Source organism: Pseudophryne corroboree, chromosome 2 (assembly GCF_028390025.1).
Source record: "Pseudophryne corroboree isolate aPseCor3 chromosome 2, aPseCor3.hap2, whole genome shotgun sequence".
In the NCBI taxonomy this organism is placed as follows: Eukaryota; Metazoa; Chordata; class Amphibia; order Anura; family Myobatrachidae; genus Pseudophryne; species Pseudophryne corroboree.
Window position 1 is genome coordinate 512,231,728 of NC_086445.1, and position 22,831 is coordinate 512,254,558.

At 47.8% G+C, this 22,831-nt stretch overlaps 1 protein-coding gene and 1 long non-coding RNA gene across 2 annotated transcripts in view; one reads left to right on the top strand and one right to left on the bottom strand.

The window, feature by feature from the left end:
* The window catches only part of LOC135032241 (uncharacterized), a 331,444-nt gene that overhangs the window by 238,678 nt on the left and 69,935 nt on the right, over positions 1 to 22,831 (top strand). The window lies entirely within an intron of this gene.
* The window catches only part of NT5C1A (5'-nucleotidase, cytosolic IA), a 92,109-nt gene continuing 69,673 nt past the window's right edge, over positions 396 to 22,831 (bottom strand). The window contains exons 5-6 of the mRNA XM_063954069.1: positions 15,937 to 16,121; positions 396 to 2,603 (exon numbers count right to left, since the gene is read on the bottom strand). Coding sequence (XP_063810139.1) covers positions 2,250 to 2,603; positions 15,937 to 16,121 — 539 coding nt within the window. The 3' untranslated portion in view covers positions 396 to 2,249. The remainder of the gene's footprint in view (positions 2,604 to 15,936; positions 16,122 to 22,831) is intronic.

A 22,831-nucleotide genomic window follows, 5' to 3' on the forward strand; every position in this document is an offset into this window, starting at 1 on the left:
TTGGAGAGTGATAAATAGCACGGGAATAAAGTACCAACCAATCAGCTCCTAACTGTCATGTTACAGGCTGTGTTTGAAAAATGACAGTTAGGAGCTGGTTGGTTGGTACTTTATCACTGTGCAATTTATCACTCTCCAAGGCATGATAAATCTGGGCCTATGTACTGTAGTATCCATGTTGTCTGCAAACTATGTCCTCTTGGCTGGCCAAGCGTCTGTGGAGGATGGACACACTTGTTAATCATGGGCCCCTACCACTGACTTCCCCCGACGGGCTCTGCATTCCCCTGTCCGACACTGGGTATAATAAGTAAGACTACACTGGGTTCTCCCTCCTCTTATGTTCATTACTCTATGGGATCTATACAGTTCAAAGGCATACACTTTGCAACTCATTGTTTCTTATTTTATTTTATTTAAAATAGTTTATAGGATGTATCAGTACATTCCAGATGTCACATTCATAGGAATACCATACATTCTATTGCACAATCCAGGTCATATGTAGTCAACAAAACACCTAGACGTGAAACAAACATTTAACAAAGATGAAGTCTATGCAAGTTGCCATTCACATTGTCAGTTCCATTTTAGCTATTTGCTTTATTTAATGCACCCTAACGCTGCTGTCAGAAAGGGAGTCAGCCTTTGGGGGCCATTTTATCATTAATTCCATATTCAATGTTATCTGGACGCAAAAATAGCACCCGGTATTTCACTGCAATATGCTATTACATGGGTGGGATGTATTAAGAAGCACCCGCAGACGTCCCTGTGATGTGCTGAGCCGGAGTTGCTGTGCATGTGTGGTCCCACTGACCGCACATGCACAGTGGCCATTTCTGTGGGACTACATATACGGTGAGTAACCCATAGGCTACAAAGGGTTACCTCCATCTTCAGTAGAGGATGCTGGACGCAAAATTAGCACCCGGTATTTCACTGCAATATGCTATTACATGGGTGCAGCGGGGCGAGCACAAAAGAGCAGCGGGGCGAGCACAAAAGAGCTACGCGCGCCACGTTATTTATTCTCCCTCCAGGGGTGTCGTGAACACCCCAAAAGGGAGAATAGGTGTCGGTATCCCGCTGGTTGGGATCCTGGCGCCAGTATGCTGAGCGCCGGCATCCCGACAGCCGGGATATTGAATGCATCCCGCTCTAATGCAACCTCTTCGATGGTAAATATGGTAAATGTATATGTAATTTAAGGGCCTTATTCAGCATGGATCGCATCAGCTATGCGATCACATACTGACAATATTTTGCCCAGCGCACACGTGCAGGAGCCGTACTACACATGCGTGCGCATGTGTGTCTGATTGATAGGCATTCACGGGACGGCAACGTGGCACTGTGGGGAGTGGCTTAAACGGCGGTGGGTCAGCACTATTTTTGGCCACTGTGACATGGAAAATGGTGGCTGGCCCACTGCCTTCGCAGCCAGACTGCAGAGGCTGGGGGTTTCACTTATTTAGCAATGTGATTTGCGATCGCATCACCGACCGCCATTAGCATGCTGTGCGGTCTTGCCCTGTGCTGGGCGGCCCCCATCATACAAGTGATAGTAGTTGCAGTTTGTTATTTTAGCAAAACTGCAACTGAAGCTGAATAAGGCTCTAAATGCGTAGACTGTGCATAGTTCTGTACACATGTGCAGTACGAAAACAGGAAAGATACGCTTAGCAACAGTTCAATTCTACATCAGCCCCAATGTGACTTATGTTTTTGGTATCATTCCAGCTAAGTTCCATTGTAAATGTCTTATGAAGATATAATTAACAATATACAGTAGTAGGAATTGAGAAACGTATAGTAATTTCAATTAGTAGTGCAAACCAACACCTCCACAAAGTGTTACAGAAATGAGCAAAACACACTAACCTTGTCCTGACCATAGAGAAGGGTAAGCTAAAGAAAAACACATGCACAAATGCCAGCACATACAATGGAAGCACAAACAATAACACATTGATGCAAGGTCACAGCCTCACACCCCTGAAGGCTGAAAGTCACATGATCAGGAGACATAAAAGACCCAAAGGCATCTGCAGTTTGCTATGACAAGTGACGCTGTTAGTAACAATGACAGATATAAATAACTTAAATTTCTATTTATTACATTCTTAAATTAACTCAGCAGTGGAAGATGTGAGTCCTGTCCTTGCAAGCCGACATGTGAATTTTAACATAAACTCATCATGGCATTCCAGGTAGACAGGCTAACAAGACAGTATTGTATGTCAGTCTCACTTGGTATTTTTAGGAGATATATGCTTGTGTTTTTGTGCCACGCCATATGGAACATGTGCTGCTATTGTTCCCATCTCCTGAGCTCCCTCCACATGGAACATCTGATCATCAAAGAATATATGAGGTCGGATTTTCTCCAATAGAGGTCCCTTTGGTGCTCCAGCCAAGAAAAGAGCCTCATCAGTTTCAAGGCCCCAGCTACGCAAGGTTTTCAATGCTCGTGCTCCAGAACTGGCTGCACTACGAGCGGTAACTAAATATGTGCGTATTGGACAGTTCATTCTCATTCCCTTATTGTAGAATTTCTTCTGCAATTTCCCTAGAGCTTCCAAGAAACATTTCAGAGGTCCCTGAAAGTAAAGCACAAACAGAGTTAAATGCTAGGATGACAATGTGTGTGTATACAGTATATAATTCTTTATTACCAGTTACTTATATAGCATACACATATTCTGCGGACACTTTATTGGCCATTCACATCAGTCCCTGCCCCAGTGGAGCTTACAATCTATATTCCTCACCACATGTACATGCACACACATTCACGTTAGGGTTCATTTTTGTTTAAAGCCTGTTAACCTACCCAGGGGCGGATCCAGAAGAAAATGATAGGGGGGGCACCATGGAAGGGGCAAGTACATTTGCGTGCGGCTTCGGTGCATGTGAGGTGGCGCTTCTTATACAATGCCCACAGTTGTAGCGCTCATTATGCAATGTCCACTGTACTGGTAGTGCCCCTTATATAGACCCCATAGTAGTGGTGTCCCTTATGCAATGCCCGTATTGCCCCCAGTAGTAATGTTGCCTGTAGTAATGCCCCCAGTCATTATGCCCCCAGTGGTAATGCCCCTGCAGTTATGACCCCAGTAGTTTAGCCACCAGTAGTAATGCCCCCCTATAGTTTGCCCCATTGTAGTTTAGCCCCTGTAGTTATACCCCCCTTATAGTTTAGCCACCAGTAGTAATGCCCCCCTGTAGTTTGCCCCATTGCAGTTTAGCCCCTGTAGTTATGCCCCCCTTATAGTTTAGCCTCCAGTAGTAATGCCCCCAATAGTTTGGCCCCTGTAGTTATGCCCCCAGTAGTTTGGCTCCCCCTGTAGTTTAGCCCCAAAGTAGTAATGCCCCTGTAGTTTAGCCCCCAAGTAGTAATGCCCCCAATAGTTTGGCCCCTGTAGTTATGCCCCCAGTAGTTTGGCTCCCCCTGTAGTTTAGCCCCCAAGTAGTAATGCCCCTGTAGTTTAGCCCCCAAGTAGTAATGCCCCCTGTAGGTGCCCCCCAGTAATAATGCCCCCAGTAGCTGCCCCCCCCAGTAATAATGCCCCCAGTAGCTGCCCCCCCAGTAGTGATGCCCCCAGTTATAATGCCCCCAGTAGTAATGCCCCCCCTCAGTAGTAATGCCCCTTGTTGATGCCCCCCCCAGTAGTAATGCCCCTTGTTGGTGCCCCCCCCAGTAGTAATGTCCCCCCGTAGTTTCCCCCAGGAGATGCCCCCGCTGCATTAAGGAAGAAAAAAACATAATACTTACCGAGCCCCGTTCCCGCGCCGCTGCAGTCCTCCTTCTGGCTGGCGTCCTCTCCTCAGTACTATGAGAGAGACGTCATGACTGACGTCTCTCCCATAGCACACGGCGCTGAGCTCCTGCCTCCGGCTACCGCTGTGCAGGGAGACGGGCGCCCGCTGGTAACACAATCTCAGCGGGCGCCCGTCATCTCCCTGTGCGGCGCCGACGCCGCGCGGGGGGGGGGGACGACAAATGACAGGGGGGGCACGGGCCCGAGTGCCCCCCCTCTGGATCCGCCACTGAACCTACCAATATATTTGTGGATTGTGGGAGTACCCGAAAGAAACCCACACAAGTACAGGGAGAATATGCAAACTCCACACAGTTAGGGCCATGGTGGGAATTGAACCCAATACCTCAATGCTTTGAGACAGTATTGCTAACCTTAATACACCATCTGTGCTGCCTAATATATAAGGAAATTGATGGTGTGGATATCTGAAATGGCACAGCAAAAAGATGAAGATGTGAGCAATATTAGGGGGTTTCACAAAGGAAGATGTTGAAACTACGGGGTAAATGTATTACCCTCTGTTGTGGTGGAGAAGCAGTATCAGCGCACGTTATGTGCACTCACTGATACCGCTTCTACCCCATGTATTATTGCAGCGGCGCAGGCTCAGTAACCCCTGTACAATATCGGTGCTGCTATCAAAAAGATAGAACGCCGATATGAGGAGGCAATGTATGCACAGTCAGCATCTATGACCGTTCCGACACCTGCAGCTGTCGATTTCGACAGCTGAAGGTGGCGATGCCCATACACCACAACAGGGACAGAGCTATCCCTGGCTGTGGCAGGTGCTGGCTCTGGACTGCGCAGGGGATCTCATGTGAGTATCGAGATCCTACACATGCGCACTGGAGCTGGCTGTGCAGGGAGAAACAGTGCATCAGCACTGAGCTGATGCGCTGTGTGCTCAGGGGGGCATCAACGCTTCGGCAGACAAGATGTTCATACATCTTGTCGATGTCCCTCACTGCTTCGCCTCAGTAATGAGACGTAGCAGGAAGTGTTATAGTGGCAAAATACGTGCCACTATAATACATTTACCCCTACATCTATTTGTGAGTCTACCATCTGAAACAATGTATGATGCAAAATGCAGGAGGAGAGGACAGGCAATCTGACTCTATTAATAATCTGTGGTGCCATGAGGGGGGCGGGTACTAATTTCCCAATGCCGGGCTTGTTGCAGGGGCCTGGTGGGGGCCTGTGTCCACACGCCTCCCCTCCAGTGATGTGCGGTAGGGTGAGGCAAACCCTTTTCTGTTAAACTACCGAATACACCAGAATTTTGACTATATAAAGTATATGAAAAACATAAAGAATATAATATCTACTTTGTATTGTAATAATTTTTATCGTCAAAACGCTGGAGTAAAGAGTCTATGGCAGGTGAGGCAGTGCCCCCCCCCGCCTATCTTTGCTGCACATATCTGATCAAAACGCACTAAATTTCTCACAGTATATACTGCTGCACCTGTGTATAATGCCCACATGTACCCATGGCTCATATATTGATGTGTAAATCTGGCTCTGGTACTAGCCAGTGCCTCCTGAGCAATTGGCCATCCCTAATTCAAGTGCACAGTGTAGGACCTGACCCTTAGTGGACCTGACCCTTCAGCCAGTGAGTCCCACCGCGGATTTCCCCTGTACTCCTGTGAGCTACTGTAGTCCAACCCTGGCCATTGCTAAATCTTTGATGCATTATGTTACCCAAGGGACTATGTGGGTCTTTATCTCCCTAACCCCACATTGTAAACATTAGTAAGTCTTGAACTGTTTAAAGAAAAGTGATTCTTTACCAGATTTCCTATGCACTTTGATATGATTCTGTTGAGTTGTGTAATAGTCTGCTTCAGCTTTACCCACTTGAGGCCTGATTCAGGTGTGGTTGGAGTTGCTGACACTGCTGCTAACATACAGTAGAAGCAGCAGTGATAGCTCTAATAGGGTAATGCAGCAGGAGGCGTCATGCCTCCTGCGTGCATTAGTAATCCAAGCTGCTTCCTAGGCTAGGACGCAGTATCGGATCATCTCCGACACCATTGGCTGGCTGCGTGACCCATGGAGTGGCACAAGCCTGCCACCACAAGACCTACCATGAGGCCAAGAAATCTCTGTCCTCTGACGGATATCCTGGCTACGTCCCTCCCCCTCAATGGCGGTGACATGTCTTCCTTTGGAGAAAAGGAGGCCGTCACTGCCCCAATCACTGACAGTCTTACGCTGTGGTGCGACTGAAGTCACAGACCTGTACTGCATATGCACACTACAGGTTCGGCGCTTGCGCAAAGTACCGAAAATTGGCACTTTGTGGCATGTGCCGCTACTTCAACCACATCTGAATTAGGCCATTGATTTCCAGTTGCAGCAAAATGGGGTGAATGAATGATCTGAAATAAAGGGCCACTTCAGAGGTGCATACAAGTCTGTTCTGCTAATTGATCTTGTGCAGTGGTTCTCAGACACGGTCCTCAAAGCACCCTAACAGTCCAGGTTTTAAAGATATGAATGCTAAAGCACAGATGACTTAATTAGTACCTCAGTCAGTTTGCTTATACCATCTATGCATCAGCATGGATATCCTTAAAACCTGGACTGTTAGGGAGCCCTGAGGCAGCGGCGAAAGTTCATCCCAGTTGTCCGGAGGCAAGTTGGAGTTTGGTGCTCCACGTAAAAAAAAAGAAGAAATACTGTGTGTGTAAGCACACACAACTTACAGAATTATATAGATAGCGCTCTCAGCTGTCTACAGGGACCAGAGCCCGCAGTGAATTGGCAGGGCTCCAGTTATGCTGTGTGATGACAGCCAGTAGACCATGGTCAAACTCACAAATATCAGACATCTACAGCATGCAAAACTCACCGGTGGGTCCCATCTCACAGTCCAGCAGTGGTGTGTGCACTGTCACTTGCTGTAGCGCAGGCAGGAAGCCCAGCTCCGTTTAAAGGGGCATGGTCTAATAACAGGAGGCGTGACGTGCCCCCTTAGAAAAAAATACTGACAAAATTGTATGTTAAGCCCCTCCCTGGCCACACTCAGCCCAGCACACAGCAGCATTTGCTGGGATGAGCAGAAGAGCTGCAGCTGCTGCTGCCAGGTAAGGGGGACTGGGGCCCTCACTGGGCCCCTCCATCAGACCTGTGCCCGGGTAAATAGTAACCCCCACCCCTCTCGGCATCACTGAGTGCAGACTGATCGGTACTAGGCAGCAGCTGTCCTGTACCCTATTACAGGTGTTAGTAGGGCTCCTGGGATAGTGCCGATTAACTTTGCAGCAGCAGTAGCACCGCAGAGCTTCGTCGGAAGAGCAGTGGTCACACTTTGATCCCATTGTGAACCACACAGGTGCCTCTTTAGGGCTTGGAGACCAGAAGCAGGCATCCCCTTTGCCTCTGGGAGTTACGTTCCAGGTCTGAGGACCACATTTGGGAAACCCTGATCTTCCGTGCTTTTGCTTACATCCAAGGGTGATTCAGAATCCTACACAAATCTCCACTTGTGGTTGAAGGGACATAACTGGGTTACACGTGACTTTTATACGTACAGTAGGCTAGGTTTAGCAAGGAGTGCTGAAGGAATTGCGGGTCATGGGCCAGATTCAGGCCTGCATGCAGTCCTGATTTGGTCGCAGAAGACCAATGGTTTTGGGACTGTGCATGCACCGAGAATGCAGTGCATATGTGCTGCAATGTTACTACGTCCCTGTTCACAGTGCCCTGGATGCTGCAGCATGATTGACATGTTGCAGGAGTTTGGGGGGGAGACTTGGAGCGTTCTCCATTTCTCTGACGTCCTAGTGGATGCTGGGTACTCCGTAAGGACCATGGGGAATAGACGGGCTCCGCAGGAGACTGGGCACTCTAAAGAAAAGATTAGGTACTACATCTGGTGTGCACTGGCTCCTCCCTCTATGCCCCTCCTCCAGACCTCAGTTAGAATCTGTGCCCGGCCAGAGCTGGTTGCACACTAGGGGCTCTCCTGAGCTTCCTAGAAAGAAAAGTATTTGTTAGGTTTTTTTATTTTCAGTGAGATCTGCTGGCAACAGACTCACTGCTACGTGGGACTTAGGGGAGAGAAGCAAACCTACCTGCTTGCAGCTAGCTTGTGCTTCTAGGCTACTGGACACCATTAGCTCCAGAGGGATCGAACACAGGGCCCGACCTCGTTCCCGGAGCCGCGCCGCCGTCCCCCTTGCAGAGCCAGAAGACGGAAGAAACCGGAGGATATCGGCGGCTGAAGACTTCGGTCTTCATTAAGGTAGCGCACAGCACTGCAGCTGTGCGCCATTGCTCCCTATGCACACCACACACTCCGGTCACTGATGGGTGCAGGACGCTGGGGGGGGGGGGGGGGGGCGCCCTGGGCAGCAATTAGAGTACTTTACATGGCAAAAAGCACATAATACAGTCTAATAAACTGTATATGTGCATAATCCCCCACCATAAAAGTATATAAAAAAGCGGGAGAAGTCCGCCGAGAAGGGGGCGGGGCTATCTCCCTCAGCACACCGGCGCCATTTTCTCTTCACAGCTTCGCTGGAAGACAGCTCCCCAGGCTCTCCCCTGCAGTTTCCAGGCTCAAAGGGTAAAAAAGAGAGGGGGGGGGCACTAAATTTAGGCGCAAACTGAATATATTAAGCAGCTATAGGGAAAAAAAATCACTTTTGTTAGTGTAAATCCCTGTTTATATAGCGCTGTGGTGTGTGCTGGCATACTCTCTCTCTCTGTCTGTCTCCCCAAAGGACTTTGTGGGGTCCTGTCCTCAGTCAGCATTCCCTGTGTGTGTGCGGTATGTCGGTACGGCTGTGTCGACATGTTTGATGAGGAGGGTTACGTGGAGGCGGAGCAGGAGCCGATAAGTGTGATGTCACCCCCTGCGGGGCCGACACCGGAGTGGATGGATATGTGGAAGGTTTTAACCGACAGTGTCAACTCCTTACATAAAAGGTTTGACGACGTGACAGCCATGGGACAGTCGGCATCTCAGCCCGCACCTGCCCAGGCGTCTCAGAGGCCATCGGGGCTCAAAAACGCCCGCTAGCTCAGATGGCAGACACAGATGTCGACACGGAGTCTGACTCCAGTGTCGACGAAGATGAGACAAATGTACAGTCCACAAGGGCCATCCGATGTATGATTACGGCTATGAAAGATGTTTTACACATTTCTGACATAAACCCGGTTACCACAAAAAAGGGTATTATGTTTGGGGAGAAAAAGCAGCCTGTGACTTTTCCCCCATCTGATGAGTTAAATGAATTGTGTGAGGAAGCATGGTGTTCCCCTGATAAGAAACTAGTAATTTCTAAGAGGTTACTGATGGCGTACCCTTTCCCGCCAACGGATAGGTTACGATGGGAAACGTCCCCTAGGGTGGACAAGGCGCTCACACGCTTATCTAAAAGGGTGGCACTGCCGTCTCAGGATACGGCTGCCTTAAAGGAGCCTGCAGATAGAAAGCAGGAGGCTATCCTGAAGTCTGTATATACACACTCAGGTACTATACTAAGACCTGCAATTGCTTCGGCATGGATGTGTAGTGCTGCAGCAGCATGGTCTGATACCCTGTCAGACAACATTGATACCCTCGACAGGGACACTATTTTGCTAACTATAGAGCATATAAAGGACGTAGTCTTATATATGAGGGATGCACAGAGGGACATTTGCCGGCTGGCATCCAGAATTAATGCGATGTCCATTTCTGCCAGGAGAGTATTATGGACTCGGCAGTGGACAGGTGATGCCGATTCTAAAAGGCACATGGAGGTTTTGCCTTATAAGGGTGAGGAATTGTTTGGGGATGGTCTCTCGGACCTTGTATCCACAGCGACAGCTGGGAAGTCAACTTTTTTACCTCACGTTCCCTCACAGCCTAAGAAAGCACCGTATTACCAAGTACAGTCCTTTCGGCCTCAGAAAGGCAAGCGTGTCAGAGGCGCATCCTTTCTGCCCAGAGGCAGGGGAAGAGGAAAGAAGCTGCATCAGACAGCCAGTTCCCAGGAACAAAAATCCTCCCCTGCTTCCATAAAATCCACCGCATGACGCTGGGGCTCCACAGGTGGAGCCAGGTGCGGTGGGGGCGCGTCTCCGGAACTTCAGCGACCAGTGGGTTCGCTCACAGGTGGATCTCTGGGTCCTACAAGTGGTATCTCAGGGATACAAGCTGGAGTTCGAGGCGACTCCCCCTCGCCGTTACCTCAAATCAGCCTTGCCAGCCACTCCCAAGGAAAGGGAGGTAGTACTGGTGGCAATTCACAAGCTGTACCTCCAGCAGGTGATAATCAAAGTTCCCCTCCTTCAACAGGGACGGGGTTACTATTCCACAATGTTTGTGGTACCGAAACCAGATGGTTCGGTGAGACCCATTCTAAATTTGAAATCCTTGAACACTTATATAAGGAAGTTCAAGTTCAAAATGGAATCGCTCAGGGCGGTTATTGCAAGCCTGGAAGAGGGGGATTACATGGTATCACTGGACATCAAGGATGCTTACCTACATGTCCCCATTTACCCACCTCACCAGGTGTACCTCCGATTTGTGGTACAGGACTGCCATTACCAATTCCAGACGTTGCCGTTTGGTCTGTCCACGGCACCGAGGGTATTTACCAAGGTAATGGCCGAAATGATGATACTCCTTCGAAAGAAGGGAGTTATAATTATCCCGTACTTGGACGATCTCCTTATAAAGGCGAGGTCCAGGGAGCAGTTGTTGGTCGGAGTAGCACTATCTCAGGAAGTACTACAACAGCACGGCTGGATTCTGAATATCCCGAAGTCGCAGCTGGTTCCTACGACGCGTCTGCTGTTCCTGGGTATGATTCTGGACACAGAACAGAAGAAGGTGTTTCTCCCGGAGGAAAAGGCCAAGGAGTTGTCATCTCTAGTCAGAGACCTCCTAAAACCAAAACAGGTGTCGGTGCATCACTGCACGCGAGTCCTGGGAAAGATGGTAGCTTCTTACGAGGCAATTCCATTCGGCAGTTTCCATGCAAGGATCTTTCAGTGGGATCTGTTAGACAAGTGGTCCGGATCGCATCTTCAGATGCATCGGTTGATCACCCTGTCCCCGAGGGCCAGGGTGTCTCTGCTGTGGTGGCTGCAGAGTGCTCATCTACTCGAGGGCCGCAGATTCGGCATACAGGACTGGGTCCTGGTGACCACGGATGCAAGCCTCCAAGGTTGGGGGGCAGTCACGCAGGGAAGAAACTTCCAAGGACGATGGTCGAGTCAGGAAGCTTCCCTACACATAAACATTCTGGAACTAAGGGCCATTTACAATGCCCTAAGTCAGGCAAAACCCCTGCTTCAAAACCAACCGGTGCTGATTCAGTCAGACAACATCACGGCGGTCGCCCATGTAAACCGACAGGGCGGCACAAGAAGCAGGATGGCGATGGCAGTAGCCACAAGGATTCTCTGATGGGCAGAAAATCACGTGATAGCACTGTCAGCAGTGTTCATTCCGGGAGTGGACAACTGGGAAGCAGACTTCCTCAGCAGGCACGACCTCCACCCGGGAGAGTGGGGACTTCATCCAGAAGTCTTCCAGCTGATTGTAAATAGTTGGGAAAGGCCACAGGTGGACATGATGGCGTCCCGCCTCAACAAAAAGCTAAAAAGATATTGCGCCAGGTCAAGGGACCCTCAGGCGATAGCTGTGGACGCTCTAGTGACACCGTGGGTGTACCAGTCGGTTTATGTGTTCCCTCATACCAAAGGTACTGAGGATAATAAGAAAGAGAGGAGTAAGAACTATACTCATCGTTCCGGATTGGCCAAGAAGAACTTGGTACCCGGAACTACAAGAAATAATCTCAGAGGACCCTTGGCCTCTGCCTCTCAGACAGGACCTGCTACATCAGGGGCCCTGTCTGTTCCAAGACTTACCGCGGCTGCGTTTGACGGCATGGCGGTTGAACGCCGGATCCTGATGGAAAAGGGCATTCCGGTTGCAGTCATTCCTACGCTGATAAAAGCTAGGAAGGATGTGACAGCGAAACATTATCACCGCATATGGCGAAAATATGTGGCTTGGTGTGAGGCTATGAAGGCCCCAACGGAAGAATTTCAGCTGGGTCAATTTCTGCACTTCCTACAGTCAGGAGTGACTATGGGCCTAAAATTGGGATCCATTAAAGTCCAGATTTCGGCCCTGTCTATTTTCTTTCAAAAAGAACTGGCTTCACTGCCTGAAGTTCAGACGTTTGTTAAGGGAGTGCTGCATATTCAGCCCCCTTTTGTGCCCCCAGTGGCACCTTGGGATCTCAACATTTTCTAAAATCACATTGGGTTGAGCCACTTCAGACCGTGGAGTTGAAATATCTCACGTGGAAAGTGGTCATGCTTTTGACCTTGGCTTCGGCTAGGCGTGTGTCAGAGTTGGCGGCTTTGTCATGCAAAAGCCCCTATCTGATCTTCCATATGGACAGGGCAGAATTGAGGACTCGTCCCCAATTTCTCCCTAAGGTGGTATCAGCGTTCCATTTGAACCAACCTATTGTGGTGCCTGCGGCTACTCGGGACTTGGAGGCTTCCAAGTTGCTGGATATAGTCCGGGCCCTGAAAATCTATGTTTCCAGGACGGCTAGAGTCAGAAAAACTGACTCGCTGTTTATCCTGCATGCACCCAACAAGCTGGGTGCTCCTGCTTCAAAGCAGACTATTGCTCGCTGGATCTGTTGCACGATTCAACTTGCACATTCTGCGGCTGGACTGCCGCATCCTAAATCAGTCAAAGCCCATTCCACGAGGAAGGTGGGCTCTTCTTGGGTGGCTGCCCGAGGGGTCTCGGCTTTACAACTTTACCGAGCTGCTACCTGGTCAGGATCAAACACGTTTGCAAAATTCTACAAGTTTTATACCCTGGCTGAGGAGGACCTTGAGTTTGCTCATTCGGTGCTGCAGAGTCATCCGCACTCTCCCGCCCGTTTGGGAGCTTTGGTATAATCCCCATGGTCCTTACGGAGTACCCAGCATCCACTAGAACGTCAGAGAAAATAAGATTTTACTCACCGGTAAATCTATTTCTCGTAGTCCGTAGTGGATGCTGGGCGCCCGTCCCAAGTGCGGACTTTCTGCAATACTTGTATATAGTTATTGCTTAACTATAGGGTTATTGTTCTGAGCCATCTGTTGAATGAGGCTCAGCTGTTGTTCATACTGTTAACTGGGTATAATTATCACAAGTTGTACGGTGTGATTGGTGTGGCTGGTATGAGTCTTACCCTGGATTCCAAATCCTTTCCTAGTAATGTCAGCTCTTCCGGGCACAGTTTCCCTAACTGAGGTCTGGAGGAGGGGCATAGAGGGAGGAGCCGGTGCACACCAGATGTAGTACCTAATCTTTTCTTTAGAGTGCCCAGTCTCCTGCGGAGCCCGTCTATTCCCCATGGTCCTTACGGAGTACCCAGCATCCACTACGGACTACGAGAAATAGATTTACCGGTGAGTAAAATCTTATTTTTGGATGCACAACGAAGCCACAGGGCTTGTTAGTTGCAGTGTTCATCCAGTGCTGCCATTGATGCAGCCATTGGATCTTTTGCATATTTCTGCACAGCTACTGGCAGTGCCATTTGCATCCACTTCTGATTCAGGCATTAAGCACAGTTGTATATCTGGAGAGATCCATCTATCTTCATACAGATCTCTTGCATCAAGGCTAGGGCTCGCGCAAGTGAGCACTAATAATGGTGAATGAAGAAACCAGATGTAAGTATGGGGGTGTTATACGGGGAAATATATGCATTTATTTCCCTGTACTCAATCCCAGGATTTTGGCCTAAAACTGTCCGGAAATGAATCCCGTGATTGGAGTTTCTAATCCCCGGATTCAATTTAATGCTTTATTTAATGCCGGGCAGCGTCTAAGCCGGTTCAGCATAGGGCTCAGACGCTGCCCAGCTCCCCCTGACCTCAGCTGTGCACACTGCACAGCGTGACGTGGTGTTAAAAGATCACGCTGCACAGCGCAAGCCGCGCCGCAGGCCAGGATGCCTGCACACACCATCTGCTGTCCAGACTCTCCGCCTGGACCTTCTGACAGCACCGCTGACAGCCGGACATGAAGAAGGTATATATTGTTTTAGTTTTTCCTAGCCAATCCCAAGTATCTCAGGATTGACCGTTTTTCAATCCCGAGTCCCGGGATTTTTAAAAAATGGCCCGAGATTGGCCTCCCTACTCAAAATAGTCTTTCAAATAAAACTTATCTTATGGAAAATAATAATAATAATAATAATAATAATAATAATAATAATTTTATTTATATAGCGCTCTTTCTCCAACAGGACTCAAGAAGCTTTACAGACATCAAAACAATGCACATAATACAGCGGATCTAAGTAATACAGCAATAGATAAGCAACACAGACATAAAAGAAAACCTTAAGCACACAGAAAGCATAAGGCATGACTTGTGTAGGCATTTTGGGTAATGACTTCCAAGGGTTGTGTATTCCACCCTCACAAGGTACCAAGGGAGTAATTCTGAGTTGATCGCAGGAGGAACTTTGGGGCAAATGTATTAACCTGGAGAAGGCATAAGGAAGTGATAAATCAGTGATATGTGCAAGGTGACAAAGGCACCAGCCAATCAGATCCTAACTGTTAATTTAAATATTGGAGCAGATTGGCTGGTGCCTTTATCACCTTGCACATATCACTGGTTTATCACTTCCTTATGCTTTCTCCAGGATAATACATCTGCCCCTTTGTTAGCAGTTGGGCAAAACCATGTGCACTGCAGGGGAGGCAGATATAACATTTGCAGAGAGAGTTAGATTTGGGTGGGTTATTTTGTTTCTGTGCAGGGTAAATACTGGCTGCTTTATTTTTACACTGCAATTAAGATTTCAAATTGAACACACCACACCCAAATCTAACACTCTCTGCACATGTTATATCTGCCTCCCCTGCAGTGCACATGGTTTTGCCCAACTGCTAACAAAGTTCCTGCTGCGATCAACTCAGAATTACCCCCCAAGTGCGGCAGCCAACTTGGGTGCACAGCGTAGGATTACCCAGAGTGGAATAGTCCACCCCTAGAAGAGATGACACAAAATGGAGGATACATTTTGGCCCAGGACAGGTTTAGGAACCCAGTTCCTGATTATGTCATATTTAATGAGAGGCTAAGTAAATACTAACCGAGTTAATTTAATACTGTCTACTAGTGGCTAATTTAATACTGTCTACTAGTGTGGCACCCTTTTTCGCACATGAAATACTACTTTAAGTATATATTCAGCAGAACACCAACAGAAATCCACATCTTGCGACATTTTATGTTATTAATTTTGTTTGTTAATTTGGTTTTACATATATTTTCATCCTACCATTAAGCTATACTGAGTGAAAATCCCACTTTGATCTAGTAGTAGCCATGATGCCTCTGAAACGCATGTAAAGCATCTTTGTGGACTGATTTCTCTCACTATTAAAAGACCAAGAGGTACATTTACTAAAGATTGATGTTGTTAGATTTTAAAACCCAACTCTAATCGATCATCATCGATGTTGTGTTTCAGGGCGTAAATCGCACATTTATTAACAGATGACTATTTTAAATCATTTTTTTAAATCAATGTAAAAAAAATGGTCTGTTAGTAAATGTGCGATTCAGACCCTGAAACACGACATCAATGTTGATCGATTAAACTCGAATTTTAAATCAATCAAAAACGTTCTTTAGTAAATTTATTCCCAAGCTCCTCTCGTGGGATAATTATAGACTATTTTTTATGTTGAAATATGCTTATTATAATCATGAAAAATGTTAATGCAGTTGTTTAGAAGATCTGTGGTTAGCTCTCCAAGATGTTTGGAACAACCTCCCTTTAAAAACTGTGTGCAAGTGTACCTAGAAGAATTTATGCTGTTTTGAAGACAAAGGGTGGTCACACTAAATATTGACTTGATCTAGATTTCCTCTCTGTTAATTCACTTTGCATTTTGTTAATTGATAACAAACTATTAACACTTATATTTTGAAAGCATTCTTACTTTGCAGAATTTCTTTCCACACCTGCCTTAAAGTTTGCACAGTACTGTATATTTAAATAAAAATCAGATGCAAGTGAGGCAGACATACAACATCACATACCTGGGCCAGAGGCTTGTTCTCATAAGCCTTCTCATGCTCAAAGAACATGTCCAAGCCGTGCTCCTTCACTATTTGCTCTGATTCATCAGAGAAGAGAACGGCATCTCCGTCAAAAGCCACTCGCAGCTTATCCTCATTAATGGACAAGTTATAGCTTGGGCTGAAAATCGTGGCAGCAGCAATTCCTGGGTGAAAATAGATAACAAGCTTAATATACTGCATGTTATACTGTTCCAGAAAACATGCAAACTGTCAATCATTTAACAATGTGATCCATAATTACCTATTTATATGGGGAGGTATGGGGACATTACTGACTCCTTTATATCAAGTTTTAGATTTACTGAGTTAGTCATATGATGTTGGTAACAGGGATGGATGGGGATAATAAACTAATATTCCAGTATATACAATAATACTCAGATTCTTGTCATAGACTTCTAAACATTGTAATGACAGTGTGACTGGATGGGCCATTTGTAATTCTTTTAGACCACTTGACAATCTCATGAGAAGTTTTCATTATGACCTAACTCAGTGATTCCCAAATTCTGTTCTCAAGATGCCCTAACAGGCCAGGTTTTAAGGATATCCATGGATGAAAACAGATGGATACATAGGCTTAACTAATTAAGTCACCTGTGCTCAAGCATGAATATCGTTAAGACATGGATTGTTATGGTGCCTTAAGGAAAGAGTTCGGGTACCTCTGACCTTACTGAGATCATTATAACCTGTGACTAGAACCTGCAAACAGCAGTAGAGGTCCATTACATCTTTCAAATAGTTTATCAATGTTGTTGCATACCGTAGCTGCCACTAGAATACAGCAAATTATTCAGTATTCAAAGTAAACAGTAAACATGTAAATAGTTTCCCTTTTGTAAAAACAAACAAACCAAAACATCCATATTGCCAGTGCCACACAATTCAGCAGTAAGAAACCACAATAGAGGAAATACAGCATTAGTGGTTGTCACTCAGTTTTGCAGGCCGTCCACATGGGAACTTACCTTATTGATTTACAATGGTGTTTATGACTGCTGTAAAATGATAAATAATAAACAAAGATGATATGGTTTCTGCAGCAGAAAGCAATCTAGCAGGTTCCAAACCAGGGCAAAACTCTGGGTTGTTCCACAAGGGGCAGAGAGCAGATGAGCTTAATTAAACTTATGTTTACACATTAATTTTGGCAGCACTGCTGATATTAAATAGGCCCACTTCTAGCCTTTGCCTAGTTGGCCGGGAGGCTGCTTACCACTTTCTCTTTACTGGGATGTAATCAATAGTTGTCGGAAGCTGCCGTCTTGTTGGAAAGACGGCAGCTTCCGACAGATTCCTGTCGGAAGGGGTTCCGACCTATTCAATTTTGCCTGTTTTTTTACGACAAGTCAGGAATTCCCGACTTGTCGGAAAACACGTGGATCGGCGGAATAGGCACCGATCCGTGTTCTTCTGTCGGAAATGGGGCCAAATCCGACAGGTTTTAGCCCCCTTTCCGACAATCTCAATCCGACTTTAAAAAAAGTCGGATTGAGCAGGGCGTCTCCCCAGCCAGGCTCCTCACTCCCGGCAGCGCATCCCCCCACTTCCGCAGACATCACCCCCTGCTGCTGCAGGCATGTTCCCCCGCTGCCAGCTCCCCCCACCGCAGCAGACATGTCCCCCGCCGCCAGCTCCCCCCCGCCGCCACCGTCATCTCCTCCCGTCGCCGCTGTCAGTGCACCTGGCAGCCATTGACAGCAGGCCAGGACACCGGGAACGGCCAAATTTGACAGTCGGATTTGGCCATTCACTGAATAGCCCTTGTCAGATCCATTCCGACAAATGCATGTCGGAATGGATCCGACACTTATTGAATAAACCCCACTGTCTGAATCCAGAAACACAAGTCTTTCTGCTGCGGGGTACACTGGGCTCCACAGGGAATGACATTGGGGTGTAGAGTATGATCTTGATCCGAGGCACCAACAGGCTCATAGCTTTGACCTTCTTCCCGGAATGCCTAGCGCCGCCTCCTCTATAACCCCGCCTCCGTGCACAGGAACCCAGTTTTGTAGTTGGTGCCATGCAGTAAGCAGGCATACAACAGGGGGGCTGCTCCAGCAGCCCTGAGAAGAAGCTTTTAAAGAAAAATGAAGACTTCAAGGGCTGCAGCAGAGGCACTGTCTGTGTTAGATGTCAGTCAGACATCTCCTGCTGCAGCTCCATCACCTCCCCCAGCGGCGCAATATACTCCCGCGCCCTGGTTGCCGGGTACTTACAGCGGAGGATCCGGTTTTCGTCCTGTTAGTCACACACATGACTGCTGTTCTCCTGGAACGCGTGGCCACACTCAGGGAGGAGGTAAGTGGGTCCCCTGGCCGGGACCCGCTGTAAATCGCGATCCCGCGCGGCCGGTGGGAGGCGGTGGCATGGACACTGTGGTAGTACATGGACCCCACTAGACCACCAGGGCAAGGACACAAATCAGTTTTCTCTCATAAACCATTTATATAAGCCCACAGTACCCGGTGGTGAAGTCCAGTAGGGGGATAAGGCTTTGACCTGTAGCCACTCCCCAGGGCGCCATTTAGAGTAAATGTTCCCGCCCTGGAGCTGTATATCTCTCTCTCCCTCACTCCCTGTCAGCATTTGGGTGCCATTAGGACAAGCTGAGCTGATTCTGGGACTGTTTGGGCAAATCCTCCTCTGTAAAGCCGCCTGCATGTCAGCGCTGTGCATTTTACAGGACACTGACTTAAGTATTCTACATGTCTGTTGACAGTGTTAGTTAAGAAAGAGTGCATTTAGTCAGGGTTATGTAGTACAAGTACCCTGTGATATACATCCAGTCTTTACTTTGCATTGTTATATCTATTGAGTGCATAGCTATACATAGTACTACTCTGTATTGCTAGTCCAGTGCAGTTTTATTGCATGTCATAATTTCTGCGTTGTACATTGTGACTATGTGTGTGTGCATATAGCTGCTGTCTGACCTCCATTTCGTGTATCTCACTCAGATTGCTATCCCTATATTCTATAACCTGAGGGGATAAGTGCATCAGGTTTATCATTTAATATAGGTAGTTCACAGGATATATTCAGTGTGTATTTTTCTCTGTGATTTTTAGTCACCATATACCTCTTGAAATCCCTGTTTGTGCTGATACACTGCACAGGGGGCTCTTGTCAGGTATTGTGCTGCTGATATTGTACTGTGTTGCCTTGCATGAGCTTTCAGATATGTCAGCTACACAGGGCAATGGTGCTGGGGCTGATCCCACATTGCGTGGTGGTGACGCTGCAGACATATTTGAGGAAAACATAGCAGCTGAGGGTTCAGGTTCTGGGGGATCCTTACCCCCAAGTGGGACTGTAGCAACGGGGGTTCAAAATGACCCACCTTGGGCTACCTTCTCCACACTATTGAATACGCTGGTAACTAGACTAACGCCCCCTATGGGACCTCCTGTGCCGGTACAACCGCTTATGGTCCCTGTGTTAGGGTCTCCTGCCCTGTGCTGCCACGTCGTCATGGCAAGCGGGAGACAAGTGCTAGCGGAGTAACCTGAGCGCAGCTGATACTCCGGTTCGGGTCTTTTGCTGTGCAGTGGTTACAGGCTCTGTGCACGGCAGGGGATCCGGTGCTGGTTTTTGTGCTCACAGTCTGTGAGGTCTGAGTGGGGCGTGGACAGCACCTGCTATATAAGGCCTCTTCTCAGGTTAAGCAGATGCTGCTGAATCTTTGTTGGTTAGTTAGTTCCTGAAAGTTAGCCAGTACTGTGTAGCTTTGTATTTGTTGTTGCTTACTGCATATAGGCCTTGGGATTTGGTACTACACTCTGCCAATCCAGACCTAGCAGTAAGACTGGAGTCAGTCGTTTAACTTGCTGGGGTTCTTTTGCTACTCTGTGAACTTAGCAAGTTTGCGGCTGTATTCTCAGACTTGCTTGCCTAAATCCTGTCTCACTGTGCAAGGTGTTCAGGTGGCAGTAAACTGAACCTGTGCACTGCAAGTGAGGATTAGGATTGTGGAGACTCTCCTTGTGTCTATCATTCCATCTCTGACCAAGGAGTTTACTGCCACACCCGTTGGTAACCCTTTAGGGTTTTGCTGTTGCCCTTAGCAACAGCATTTCGGGTTCTCTACGTATTAAAACACAACATCTTGCTTTTTCCATCTGAGCATTCTTAATACTAGGGAGACACCCAGTTTCTTAGCCTCTGGGCTTCTCTGTTCACTTTGTGTTTATTTTGTTACCCTATCACCTTCTGTGTACGTAATGTCATATTCCCCAGTCTGTCTGTGAGTTCATTTGTTTTGCATCCCTATCTGTTCAGACACCAGTACATTCCTGCAGGCACTGGTGTGCATAACAGTTCAGACACCAGTACATTCCTGCAGGCACTGGTGTGCATAACAGTTCAGACACCAGTACATTCCTGCAGGCACTGGTGTGCATAACATATTCAGCAGCCTAATACTCCTGTTGAAATTTTGTGGGAATATGGAGCATACCCCTCAATATACGTTGCAACAGGTGGTCGATCAGGTGCAGGTCCTGACTCGACAATTTAATAGTTTGTCCATTAAAATGCACACCTCCCAGGCCGCTGGCGGAGCTCCCGCAGCAGTAGCACCTTCAGGGGTTAAGGAGCCGAAAGTAAATCTCCCGGATCGTTTTTCTGGAGATCGCTCGCAGTTCTTTTGTTTCAAGGAGAGCTGCAAGCTATACTTCCGGCTTAGGCCTCAGTCTTCTGGGTCGGAGATTCAGCGGGTGGGCATAGTGATTTCCTTGCTATAAGGAGACCCACAGGTCTGGGCATATGGGTTGCAGCCTGACTGTCCGTCGCTTAAAAGTGTTGATGCTTTTTTTACGGCACTGGGCATGTTGTATGATGACCCTGACAAGACGGCCTCAGCCGAGGCTCAGATTTCGATCCTTAAGCAAGGGCGAAGGCCAGTTGAGGTTTACTGTACGGAGTTTCGGAGGTTGGCCCATGATACCCAGTGGAATGACCCAGCCCTGAGACACCAGTACCGAAGAGGTCTTTCTAACCAGATAAAAGACCAACTGGTACAATATCCCTTGCCTGATAGCTTGGATCAGCTCATGCAGTTATCCATCCGGGTGGATAGACGGCTGAGAGAGCGTAGGCTTGAAAGGGAGACCGAGGTTTCCTTCTTTCCCAAGGGAACCTCAGACTCTGAGGAATTTTCCGAGGAGCCTATGCAGATTGGGGCTACCCGCCTCTCCTCGCGTGAGAAGACGCGGAGGAGACAGCAGGGGTTGTGTTTGTACTGTGGGAATAAAGGTCATGTGGTAGTATCATGCCCAGAAAAGCCGGAAAACTTCAGGGCCTGAGGGTGATGGGAAATATCCTGTCAGGCCAGAAGTCAGAATTTCCCAAGAAGACTTTTATCATTCCGGTGACCTTGAAGATCCTCGGTCAAACTGTCAAGACTGAGGCCTTTGTGGACAGTGGGGCCGACGGGGTTTTTATGGACCGCCAATTCGCCCTGAAACACTCTGTTCCCTTAGTACCCTTGGCATCGGAAATTGAGATTTGTGGGTTAAACGGGGAACCATTATCCCAAGGTAAAATTACCTCTTGCACTAGCCAGATTTCTTTGTTTATTGGAGCCACACACTCTGAAAAATTGTCCTTTTATGTGACTGTCTCTACTTTTGCCCCATTGGTGTTGGGGTTACCCTGGTTAAGGGCCCACAATCCTCAATTTGACTGGGTCTCTGGGGAGATTCTTAGTTGGGGTACTGATTGTTTCAGGAGTTGCTTGAGCCTTCCAGTCAGGCTCTCGCAGCTAAGTTTGCCAGGATTGCCAGGGTGTTATGCAGATTTTGCGGACGTGTTCTCCAAAAAAGTTGCAGAGGTACTACCTCCCCATTGCCCCTATGACTGTGCCATTGATTTGTTGCCAAATGCTAAGCTTCCCAAGAGCAGGTTGTACTCCCTGTCACGTCCTGAGACTCAGGCTATGGCAGAGTACATTCAGGAGAACTTGGCTAAGGGATTTATCAGACCTTCACAGTCTCCAGTTGGGTCGGGGTTCTTCTTCGTGGGTAAAAAGGACGGTTCATTGCGACCCTGCATCGACTTCAGGGAATTGAACTGTATCACGATTAAAAACTCATACCCACTGCCTCTCATTTCGGTCTTGTTTGACCAGCTTCGTACTGCCACCATTTTTTCTAAGATTGACCTACGCGGGGCGTACAATCTAATCCGAATAAGAGAGGGGGATGAATGGAAGACTGCCTTTAATACCCACTCAGGGCATTATGAATATTTGGTGATGCATTTTGGGCTCTGTAATGCCCCGGCAGTCTTCCAGGATTTCATGAACGATGTACTCAGGGAATATTTGGATAGATTCTTAGTTGTATACTTAGATGACATCCTAATCTTCTCCCATTCCCTGGAGGAACATCGGAAGCATGTACGCTTAGTCCTCCAGAAACTCAGAGACCACCGGCTTGGGGCGAAGCTGGAGAAGTGCGAATTTGAAGTTCAGCAAATCGCATTTCTAGGATATATTATCTCCCCAGAAGGTTTCCAAATGGAGGGTTCCAAGGTACAGGCAGTCCTGGATTGGGTGCAGCCCACTAGTTTGAAGGCGCTTCAGCGTTTCCTGGGCTTTGCGAATTTTTATAGACGATTTATCGCTGGATTTTCGTCTATAGTGGCGCCCTTGGTGGCACTCACTAAGAAAGGGGTGGATGTTGCTCACTGGTCTTGTGAGGCTAAAGCGGCTTTTGCCCGTCTCAAAAGGGCATTTGTATCAGCCAAGGTGCTGCGACACCCAGATCCAGAGCGTCCTTTTGTGGTGGAGGTGGATGCCTCTGAGATGGGTATTGGGGCAGTGCTGATAATCGCCTTCATCCCT